General features: G+C 36.8%; 1 protein-coding gene across 21 annotated transcripts in view; it reads left to right on the forward strand.

The window, feature by feature from the left end:
* HDAC9 (histone deacetylase 9) overlaps positions 1-12,324 on the forward strand; it is a 472,095-nt gene that overhangs the window by 331,873 nt on the left and 127,898 nt on the right. For all 21 annotated transcript variants that reach the window (XR_014953235.1, XR_014953236.1, XM_077787618.2 and 18 more), the window contains 2 exons: positions 7,366-7,486; positions 12,057-12,106. Coding sequence is in view for 19 of the 21 variants with exons in the window: in XM_077787618.2 (XP_077643744.2) it covers positions 7,366-7,486; positions 12,057-12,106 (171 nt within the window). In the remaining 2 variants the exon portion in view is untranslated. The remainder of the gene's footprint in view (positions 1-7,365; positions 7,487-12,056; positions 12,107-12,324) is intronic.

Raw genomic sequence — 12,324 nt, forward strand, 5'->3', positions numbered from 1 at the left:
TTTTTTTCTGTTATGATTTCCCTCAAAAAATTGCATATTAAACTATACTTCAATCACATATGGTCTGTGAGGCTCATATATGATTTGGATTAAATAAAAGTAGCTTTTTCTTACCATTCCCTGCTTTCTGTGAGTTTTGAAGCACTGTCAACTTCAACTTTTAAGCCTGTGGTAATCGCAAGTGGTTACTGCATTGCAGCACAAGTTAACAAAGCTCAGCAAAAATTTGCTAGTGTTCTTCAGGATCCCAAAATTTTCATGGCTCTCATGTTCTGTTTAATTACTTTTCTTTATATACTTATATTTTTACAAACCCCAAGGTACTGGTTCCACAGATCCCTTGGAATAGCTATTAGTGACTGTCCCAAAAGATCTTCTGTAGGTAACTCAGTGTTCTGGTCAGTGAGATATTGCAAGCACTGTACATGGATTTGTTGTATACACTCATCTAACTAGATGGCAGCACTCTAACAGGCTAATCCTTTTTTTTTTAGCTTAGATAATTTTTTTGGTGTTCAAGAAGACTTTCCTTCATCAAGGCCCTTAAGGCCACCTATCATGAGTGGTTTCACTGGGAAATCACGTACTTCAATATTAAGTTAAACATGCAGCTGGATATTTAGTGCTTTACTAAAATAAAGCCTAGTTACCTTCTTGACTCAGGACTCTGTATTATAAATAAAAGATAAAAGAGGGAAAATAAGTAAAATGCAGTGTGCTACTATGTACTGCTTTCTTCACTAACAGACAGCTGCTGTTGAACAATAAATTGTGTGGCTCTGTAAAAGGTGTAAAATGAAAAAGTGATATACCTCAGTTTGAGATGCATGCAGTGTAAGAGTTTACTGGAAGATTTAAAGTTTCCTCTTGCAATTCTAAAATTTCAAAATCTGCAGCACAGCCTATTAGGTCTTGCATAATTGAGTGAGGAGGGGGGAGAGAGGAAAGAAGTCACTTCACGTCGAGCTGCATTCAGCTAATTTTGACCCCCAACTGTGTGCTTTGAATTGAGGCTGGAATGTGAAATGAGCTGTCAAAATGTAAACCCTGATGATAAAATTAAGGACTCTCAGTGTGAAGCTGGTGCATAGATATAGTGTTTATCTAGATTCTCTTATGTAGCTAGAGACAGAATTATATTTGGTGATGCAATCTGTCCTTTGTTTCACTAAATTATCTTGCATGTGAGTGACATCAAACAAGTGCTTAAAACTGCTCACTTTCCAAAATAAGAAAGGGTACAGTGATACACTTCGTTGGTATGCTGTTTCTTAAGAAAAATCATTCAGCTGAATAGATAACTTGTGCCACTAAAGGAGTGGTTACTGCATTATCCAAGATATAAAAAGCCACCATCAAGCTGCCTTCTGGAATATACCACACCAAGAGTGCATAGTGAAAGGATCATGGGCAACTTCACCATCACTTCTGCTGAATTCTGAATGCCCCCTCATGGACACTACCATTTCTTAATATAATTTCTCAGTATAATTTCCCACAGTCAGAAGAAGAAGGGAGGTCACTGGTCAGGTTTTGCCACATTCATTACCTCATACACCAAGTCTAAAAGGCAGGTTAGCAACAGCAACCTGCAGCAGACACTTAGGAAATCCTCTGTAGTTAATGGTAAACGTTTTTCCTCTCTAACTAAAACAGTAGTCCCACAGGAGGGCTGCAGTCCCACTCTTTGTCTGATAAGGAGTTTTAGGATGAAAACTAGTTCAGTCAGAGGTAGCTCAGGTTTTTTTACCTTGCACTGTATGTATCCTGGGCACAGGCTTGTTTAGGGGGCTCTCCCTATTTTCAAGCCCTAACACAAAACCCATATGAAAATTAACTTGTATCTCTATGACCCTTGTTATCTACAACAGGGAGCTTTATGTGGTTCCTAAACCCTTTAGTGTGGATTAAGTCCTCTCACACAGCTCAGGTCTTTGGTAACAGGGAGATGACTGCCTGAGTGTTCAGAACTAACTTGGCTCAGGATGATGAAAGTCATACAGACCAAGGCTAACACCATGCTTGCAGCAGTTCATAGATTAATTTAGGTTGACTAATCTAGACTTAATATATTTCCTTTATGTATACCTGTACATATTACTCATGCTGACCCCAAATTATTTTTAAAATACAACTTGGCAAAATTGTAACAAGGTTTGAATGGGGTACACAAGCTGTGTATCTGCTACAAAATAAATGTGTCTGATAGTTTTCTCTACCCTTGCAGCCAACTGGCATGGAAAGGCCCATGCTCATGCTACCAGGAATGCTTCCTAGCCCCTGCCAGTGACCAAACCATGTCTAGAAGTTGTTTGGGAGTTTGCTAGTTGCTGCTCAGCCAAAACAGTACGAAGGACCACTTTAGCAATTTAATAGTACATATGATTGTGTTACTCTGCCTGGGAATGTTTCCTGGCACTGCTTAGTTTACTGTTCCAGACACAGCCAGGAGGACTTGCTTTTCCAAGTTGTATTTTGTCTTTCTAGCCATAGATACTTGTGCTCTAAAATTATTCAAATAACAGTTTGGAGGACTTTTGCTAAAAACCAAAAAATTAGTTCTAGCTGTCAGATTATTTTTTAAATCACATCCTACTTCCAAACAGATAGATTAATTCCTCCACTGGATTCCTCAAGACAAAGGGGAAAATACATTTAAACCTCTGCCAGTCACAGAGAGCCAGATTTGAGAGACCAGCCCCTGACTGAGTTCAGGGCAGGAGAATGGAGTAATTCACACACATCCACATCCACATCCACATCCACATCCACATCCACATCCACATCCACATCCACAGTGAACTTTTTTATACTTCTGGTATGTATGTATTGGAAAAACAAAATTAATACACAGTATTTTTACATTAGTTTCAAAGTTTTATGTATGTTTGTTGAAATGCCTGTTTGGTGTTTGTTAAAGGCTGACAGATGTAGAATAGACTGTTATCAAATGCAGACAGGTTCAGCTAAAAGATGCAATGATGGGTATGAAAACCTCCATGATGTTTTTTTTTACAATTTTCCCTTGGTAAAGAGCAATGCCTAGCTGCCCTACCTTTGGGACAATAAAAGGACTGAATTATGTTTTGGTAAGGTTGTCTACTTTCCACTTGTTCTAGGGAGAGGAAGTATTCAAATAACTCCTTGGGGGCTGTAATTTATGCACACATGACTGACATTAGGTTACAGTGATCAGCACACTTTAAGAAGAGAAAAGAAAATATATCCATGGTTCTGCTTTGTGGCCCCACCTTTACTTCCCATAGGGACTGTGGTCCAGCAACACTTTTGTTTTCAGCCTAGAATTTGTTCTGAATTTTGGCAATTTCTGGATTAGGGAGGCATTTTACACCTCCTGGTGTCCGCATCTCATGGACTGAAGGGGAGAGAAGGAAAGAATTTAAAGCTGAGTCTGCCAGATTACATAAACTGAAACATTTGAAAAATTCCAGTCTTTGAACCTCAGTTTGCCACTAAAGATAAAATAATGGAGGAAAAGAAAGTATTTTCTAAAGATCAAAAATATTTAGAGTGTTTAACATGTTCTAAATCACTCTAAATCTTAAGAGTATTAGGCACTAAATGACAAAAATATGTGGAAAGAATAAATGCATCTCTGTGGATGCATGTGTGTCAGAGGTGTGCTTGAAATTCCCACAAGGTGCAGAAAGCAAGCGATGTGAGTATACTGACTGGCACAAGACACGTTATCTGTGCGTGGTTTAGAAAACAAAAGAAAATTTAACAACTATGAGAAATCTCAGGAAGACAGGAAAAGATCTGAATACCTTGTTTGCAAGTTTGATAGCCTAAGAGAATTTCATACAAAAAGCTTCAATACAGGCAATAGACACATTACACTAAGAGACCCGAGTGAGAAATACCCTTAATCTGTGTAACAATTCATGTTAGTTTAGCAGAGAGAAACAGCCAGCATCACGTTTGACCTTTTGAATCTCTACCTGTGCATGAGTTTACTCTGCTGATAGTCTAACCAAAAATCTTTATGTTAATAGAGGCTGACTGTGTGAAAATTTAATGGCCTCTTTTAAAAAGAGGACCAGATTTTGACGTTAAATTCTGTGAAAGGTGAAAACATTTTCTGGTTGTGGGGACAATGGATTTCAAGTTCTAGACTGATTTTTCAAAGCACTCAGGTGTAAGTATTTCACTCTCCTGAGATATATAAATGTTTCTGTTGATGAGGGAGCCACATATGTCAGAGGACAAAGCCAACACACAAATTGTCATACACATTAGAAAAGGATGACTTGCCTTCTACCAAGGATGTAGTAAGTGGGTGGATGTATTGTTCAAATTCTCTGTAATGAAGCAAATACTGTTCATTTGTTTTCCCATGCTATTTCTCCTTTTTTTGTTGGGCTTATGCCAATTTTCTGCTACATTTTATATTTTTGATACTACCACCGTCAATGAAAATTAAGGTAGACACTTCCAAATAATAATTAAAAAAAAAGACATGGCTAAAAGTGTAAATGCAAAGTTATGCAAATGCATATGTTCTGTTGTCTGATAACTCATGCTAGTGAGAGCCGAAGTGATCACTTTGCATAACTGAAGTTACATGAGAGACTGGCAACAGACTTAACACATAAGCTAATTCTCCAATCTAATTCTTTAGGGTAGAACAGGTTATGTAGAAATAAATTTGGTGCAGAAATCAGGTAGTACTGAGGAGGACACCCTGTTCCAGGCAGCTCCCCACAGTGAGGTCCTTGAAGTGCAGCCATCAGCTGAGCTGGCAGAGCTCAGAGATTTAGATCTGCTAAATCCTGACATCATTGTGTGAGAACTATTCTTAGAAATTATTACAGGCAATTTTTAATGCACTTTTATTCCTCTGTGCAGAGCTTTAGATAGTTGAGATTGATATGCAGAGATATTGCAAGGATGGGGTAAAAGGAACATGAAATGAGGAGATGAGAATGCAGAAACAGCACAGACATGTGCAATGCTTATCCTTCCCTTTCCTCCTGATGTCTAGAATGTAAATGTCCTTGCTGAGAGCTGGAGAAGCCAAGGAGAAGGAGCAGCTCTGGGCTCTGCCAGCCCAGCTTATGGCAGCACTCCAAGGACCTCACTGTGGGGAGCTGCCTGGAGTGGGGTGTTCTCTTCAGTGCTACTCGATGTCTGCACCAAACTTGTTTCTGCATAACCTCTTCTCACCCTAGAGAATTTGACTGGTGATATTGGGTGGGAGATATGTTGTTGGCAAAACATTTTGGGAGACCACTTCCAGACCAGATATCACATAGCACCCCATTGTAAAAATAATGGCTAGCTGTATGGTTTTTTTATAGTTAAAGGGATATGGCATGCCATTTAACAACACATTAAAAAAAGCCAGACAATTAACTGTCTTAAACATGTCTGAGAGTTTTTGTATACCTTGTAGAAAATATGTGATCAGAAAGTGAGTATTTTGCTCAAGGTTCTTTGGCGTGACCTTCATAAAATTCCTTTTTACTTTTCTTATACATTTATTTTATCTGTCTTAGAAGCCAGACTCCCTTCCCAGTTTTGCCGTGGAGAATTGGGTATATCCATTTTAAAGAAGCTTGTTAGAAACACGGACCTTAATGAGAATGGATGAAGGAATAAATGTTACCAGTCACCTCACTTGTGAAGAAAAATATTTTATCTGACCCAGAAGAACCATTATAGAGTTTACTGACTCCATGAAGTAACATAATGTGCTGATTTTGATTGTGCAACTGTGTGTTAAAAGGACATGAGTGCACTGCTACAAATTCTCATGTGAGACTGGGAGAGGCTTGAAGAAATTACAGATGAAAAAGGGTTTATTAAGTCATTTAGTTCTTGGATCGTTCCCTAAAATGTTCTTTCCACTGCTGTGTCTAGTCAAGTTTTAAACACCGCGAGAAATAGGGCTTCCACCATTTCCCTGAGGGGGAGCTTGTTCCACAGTCATCTAGCTCTAACTCAAAGGATATTTTTCCTGATTAGTCAGAAAAAATTCCCACTGCTTAACTCAATATAAATTGTGCATGGTTCTTCTGACCCCAGGCATCTCCTCTTTTCTGTAGTGCACATTCTCTTTAATATTCATAATATTGCTTTCCTCTCCTAGTGCAGAGGAGATGTCTGTGACAAGGTGTAGGCTACAATAAGAATTTAACTTCCAAGAAAACTAGAATTAAATGCATTTCTGCAGCAGGTAAATCATTCTAGTTGAAAATAGGATAATTTATTTAGATAACTGCTGTAACTGTGCATCTGTAGACCTTGAGAGTCAGATGCAGTCTAAGTTCTGAGAGAGTTGCCTCTCAGTGTTCAAAGGACCAAGTCTGCAAATAGGGCCCAAGACCTTAGAATTAAGATGTTTTCTCTTCACTTTATCCAATATCAAAAGGAAAGATGATCTTGGGTCCAGAACTTTGTTGGCAGTGCTGTTTATTATGCCCAACCCTGAATAAAATCTGATTTATTTTGCTGTATCTGCAAAGGCTGTACAGCACTAGCACAAGCAGAGAAATAAATACTTTTATGATATGCTGTAATTCCAAATACGCAAAAGTAACAGATATGCCAAATAAGAAAGGGTTAGTTTTGGTTTTTTTTCCTATCTTTCTTCCTTCCTAAACTGATTTGTAGAAAGATGTCCCAGATTTTTTACATCTTGCTTTGGGGCAAGTACAGGCTGGAGACCCAGTTAAAAAGACAAACTTCACTTAGAAAAATATAAGAAAGTGAGTGAGTCATCATGTGTAACAGCAAAAATATTAATCACACAGGATCACACATGTGTGTATATTGTTATTATCACACAGTAAAAATTTAAAAACATACACAAATATGTTACTAAAGCATTTAAAGTTTAATTTTCTTTTTCTCCCTGTCTCTCCTCACTGTGATCATGTTCCTCCTAGCAGCATAAATCACAAGTACTAGTAATGATGCAAAAAACATTAATCCTCATTCCAAACACATCTGCAGCTTACAGGTGTGAATAATATTTTGCTCTCTAAATCAAGGTTTTTTTCTAGCCAGATTTCTTACTTAAAATATATTTCATCTTTTGGTTTGTATCGTTTGATACATTCTGTAGAAAAGAGTCAGAATATTTTCTTTTTCTTTTATGTGAAACTCTGTATTAAGATAACTCTCCTAAGACTAAAGTGAAGCATTTTGTGATAAAGCACACACGCATTTGTTTTTCATATAGCATTACTTTAATAAACAAATCAGTGTCACATTCCTGCATGACGCAATTTCAACCCATTATTAATCATACTAAATGTTATTTCGGACCTTTACTTTTTTTTTTTTTTCTCCCTAAATATTGTCAGTGGAATATTGTAGGCCTCTGCTGTTTTCTTTCAGCGAATTCGAGGTCGAAAAGCCAGTCTGGAGGAAATACAGCTGGTTCACTCTGAACATCATTCACTGCTGTATGGCACCAGCCCACTGAACAGACAGAAGCTGGACCCCAGGAAACTCCTAGGTCTGTACAGGCTTCTCTATTCTACTGAGAACAGCACATTCCAGCACTGTCATTAGTCATAGCTGGTGTCAGTTTAAAACACTTGGCAAGCAGTGTGACAAAAATTCACTTTTTCCAAATGCATTGCTATGCGCAAGGAGAATGTTACAATGGAAGCCAAATATAGATTAGCAAAATACACTGGATGGAAAGCAGTGATATGAATTTCTCCTCATTTGCTTCAAAAACCATCAGTGTTAACCTTTTACTGTAACTTGTTCTCCATTGGAGAACAGTGGCAAATTTGAACACAGTTGGTTTTCTACCTCCTTGTATTCTTTGATTTGAAATTAGGAATTTAACTTACACTTGCTTGTCAGAATTGTTTGTTTGCTGTTCTCATTTGATTTATTTCAACTATTTCAGCCCTGTCTGCAGATACTATGCCTAAGTTTTGCTAATAAGTGAACTTTATTTTAATGCCTTCTCAATGTGTAGGATATGGTATCTTTCTGAACAACACAGGGGAAAATACATTAACATATGAAATGCACCTATGGTTGTACAGAATACAGAAAAGTGACAGGTTTTTCCACGTAAAATATCTTCATGCACAGCCAATGCTCAGTGTATATCTTTTGTAACACACAAGTAGGGTTAAAATGAGCTCTTCCATTAGTGTAGCATGAAGCAAGTCTACTTGTCAGAAACACACAAAATCTAGTGCATGAAAATCCTTGAATGAAATCCTTCCCTTTATATCCCAGCACACTGGATGCAACACTCTAATTCTCAGTTATTTTTATAAAACTTCTTCTAAAATGTGGAACTTTTCCTAAATGTCATCAAATCTAACCCAAACAAAAATAACATTAGCCGTCAAAAGAAATTGTTGCCACAATTATAGTAATACATAGCAATTATTTTGCTTTGGAAACTTATGCTGTTTCTTCTGTAAGGCAGACTTTTGCTTCAGGAAGTCCTAAGATCATAATGTAATATAGGTTTATACATTTTCTTAGTCAAGGCAGCATTAAAACTGAAATATATTTACAGTATAATAGATTCTCAGGAGCTTGAATTTCTAAGTAGGAAATCCTCCTTTAAAAAAAGGTGCTTTCAAGAAAAAGTTCTAAATTCCTAAAATTCCAATTGAAATAAATTTCCAATTAAATCTGAAACATTTTTATTTGATTTCATCAACATTGTTAAATTGTTCCTTTTTGCTACAGTCAAGCATTTAATTTCAATTTTCTTTGGTTTAATTACTTTTATTTTCTTTTTTACATTATTTAATATAACATACATTGATATAAAATATTGTTCAGATGTTTGACCTCAGTGGCTGAGCAGCCTCTGGGATGCAGTGTGCAGTTGCAGGTACAAGGTTAAGAAGGAATGGACCTGACTGTGTTTGTGATGTACTCAGAATGCAGAAAGCTTTGTTTAGCCAATCTCAGAAAATAATTTCTTGGCCCACAGTTTCTTACTGGACATGTTTTGCCTTTTTTATTAGACACTTTAGTCCAAAACCTTTACTCATTAATTTTATATCAAGATCACACTCTTAGAACATATTCTGAGTGTATCCTTGGCTCACTGCCCTTTTCTCTCTCCATTTCTAGGATATTTTCTTGTTGCATCTCACATGGCCTTTTACCAAGACAAAAGTCAATAAAACACCCTTCCCACATGCTTCTGCATGTGCCTGTTTTCTGGCTGGAAGCTCTAATCATTTGGGCTTCCAAACTCTTGGATAAAGGAACCTAATTGACTCTTACATCTTTCCAAAATGCAGTCCTGATTTTGCTGTCCCCATTTCAGTTGAGGTTGAACCTAACCAATCCTGACATTAACATCTTTGTATATTACAGAAATTCAATATACATGTACCAAGGGAAAAATATCTAAAGAAAATGTTTCCTATAAAAAGTCATCAATAACAACATTGTCTCACAAAATATTTCAATTTCTACAGAAATGATTCCATCAAATGATGGCTTTGCCTCCTAATGAAAAGTAGGACCTAATCTCCCTTTCTTTACTCCTCTACCCATCCAAAAAGACAGAAGCACCATTTGTTCACCACTTATGCTTCAGAAAACATGTGTGTTTCCCATTCCTTGTTGGAGGAGTGCATCTGCCTTGTCTGAAGCTCTTCTTTTTCTTTTGAAAGTGAGCTTTTACTCATCATTTTTCCTCAGTTTATCAGACTCTCAGTCCCCAGTCATCAATCTCCCCAATCCGCTTCCTTGACTTCTGTAGGAGCCTGACCTCAGTCAGTGATGGGTTCCTCAGCACCTAATTTGACAAACTAGCTTCTATGCCTTTGTGCATTGATATTCTGGAATACAAATGTAGGAACATTTCTAGTTCTATCAGTAAACGGTTGTGCTGAATTTAAAGGGCTGGTGACTACAAACTCTGCCCTAGCACAAAGTCAAAAAAATTTGATTATCTAGACTTTGTCTTCTATCTTACCTAAAGTATCCTAATATCTTCTGGGACATCAACTTCAAACACCATGGGAAAATCTCACTCCAATTCATTTTCAGAGTATCTTTTTGCTATTGATTTTCATTTATCTGAATGACAAATCTGTTGTGAAATCTAAAGCTGCTGTGAGCTTTCCTTTTTTGCGAGGCTAGCTAAGTGATGGTCTCACTTTCTCTTAGTCCAATATTTCTCCACTGTTCTTTTAATGAAATCTCAATGTTTCTTTTGTTCTTCAGAGTTTGGCAACTACTATTTTTAAGCCATCATGAAATAAGAAGCGAGTATTCCAGCAAGCTTCTTGATACACTGAAAAGGCTTCCGTGCTTGTTTTCCCCAGTTTTAGTACTATCTCATGATTGATTTTAGTGTCCTTCCTCACCATCTGCTTTTCTGTTTTTACTTTGTGTTTATTGTTTTTAATAGTGTTTACCATGCACAATGTGCCTGGCTGCAGGCAGATAAATGAGAATTCATCTGTTGTCTCTTCTGTCCCAACTCTGCCATGGAATTTAAGAAAAAATGTCTAGTCATTCAATAATCTAAAAATTCCTTTTTTTATCTCAAATTACATCTTATGTTTCCATTAATGTCTTCTGACACTTTAACAGCACTAATTTTTTTAGTTATCTGCTTGAGACATTTTCATCTTCCCCATAGTAAAAAGTGAAAAATTGGTCCCTGGATCTCCTTAGCAAGAAATCTGGAAACTCCAACTTGCACCTCTGACAATCTCCTGCAGCCAACATTTCCTTGCATGTCTGGGGCCATTAGGACTCACAGTATGAGAACACTCTGCATAGCTGCTGCACCTGCATTTCCCCTGGTAGCTCCACAGGAGGTTTTGTTTGGCTTCTCTCGCACACTGTGCAAACTGATCAAAGGCTTCTAGTCGGGTAAAAATGCATCTTGGATTTTACTCGAAGTGTAAAGCACTTTCCTCATCCCAGACCTTGCAGTCTGGTCTCTCATACTTCAAAGATGATGGCTTAGAGTTGTCTTTATGCATTTCACTGGCACCTGCTAAACATGAGTAACTGCAGCATTCGCCCCTTCCCTAACAATGGGTGACTCCTCTAGGTAACTCCAGTGATTCACTATCTAATGTTTCCTCCAGATGGCAAAATTACAAAGCCAGTTCTGTGATATGGTGGGGAAAAGCTTATGTTTTCTTCCACAGCTGCCTTAGGATCAGATTTCAGACAGGGATAGGAACTGCATCAAATCCTTAGATCCTTACTGGTTTTCATATTGTCATTATCAAGACAAACCGTGAGTTTAGTGGTACCAAAAAAAAAAAATTAAAAAAAAAAAAAGAATAAAATGTGAATATAAATATCGAGGTCAACCCTATCATATTAGCTAATGTATAGAGTACATTAGCTGGAAACTAAATTCTAAAACCTATTAAGTTTTTGTTCCCTTTAGTATAATGAATTTACAGAATAATACTAAAAAATTATATTTCAAGTTATATTTTCAAAATATTAATGCAATCATTGATGTAATGTAAATGAAGAAAATATAATTTTTACATAGATATAAAGACTAAGGCTGCAATTTTCAAAGGATATACTCTTTTGGAGCACAAAAGCTAAGAAATTAGTTATCACTTCTATGTAAACTTAATGTGGTTCCCTCTGTTGTCAATGAAAAGAAACAGGTACTTCTCAAGCATAATTCATCCCATCAGTCATGTAGGCTGGATGGAGGTGCCTGCCTCATTCCTCTAACTGGATAAAAAGCTGAGATGAGTAGCTTAGTCAAGTTGCTTATCAGCTACAGATATCAGGATGATTAGTCACCCTAGTTCAGAGTGATTTTCTGTGGAATTTTGATCATTATATTCATTATTCATTTGAAATTATCACTTACCAGTCTTAAGATTTTTCACTGTTGCATAACAGTACCTTAAAAGTCCCATGGCTGATTTGATTTCTAAGTATTATGATTATTTTTTGTACTATTATCTGGCATTTTCATAGTGATAATAATACTGAAATCTCAATTACTGCAAAGAATAAGGAAATACTGTTCCAGTATTTAATGTTTTTTTTATAAACTATGCTTATTGTTTCTTTTTTTCTTTAATATATAGGAAACATGTCTCAAAAACTCTTTTCCTTGTTGCCTTGTGGGGGACTTGGGGTAAGTAGATTTTTTTTTTTTTTTTTCACAGAAGGGACAGCACACAACATATGGGTTCTCTGGTTAATTCTTTATCACTATCAGTTCAAAGTCTTCAGAAGCTGATAAAAAATGTAGAGATGAAACATGAGCATCGTGTTTTCAAAGACATGGAAGACAGCACATTACTAGAGGCATATGGAAGAGTTAGGAACAAATTTTGTGTAAATGTGCCCATT

The sequence above is a fragment of the Lonchura striata genome, chromosome 2, assembly GCF_050655825.1.
Source record: "Lonchura striata isolate lonStrDom1 chromosome 2, ASM5065582v1, whole genome shotgun sequence".
In the NCBI taxonomy this organism is placed as follows: Eukaryota; Metazoa; Chordata; class Aves; order Passeriformes; family Estrildidae; genus Lonchura; species Lonchura striata.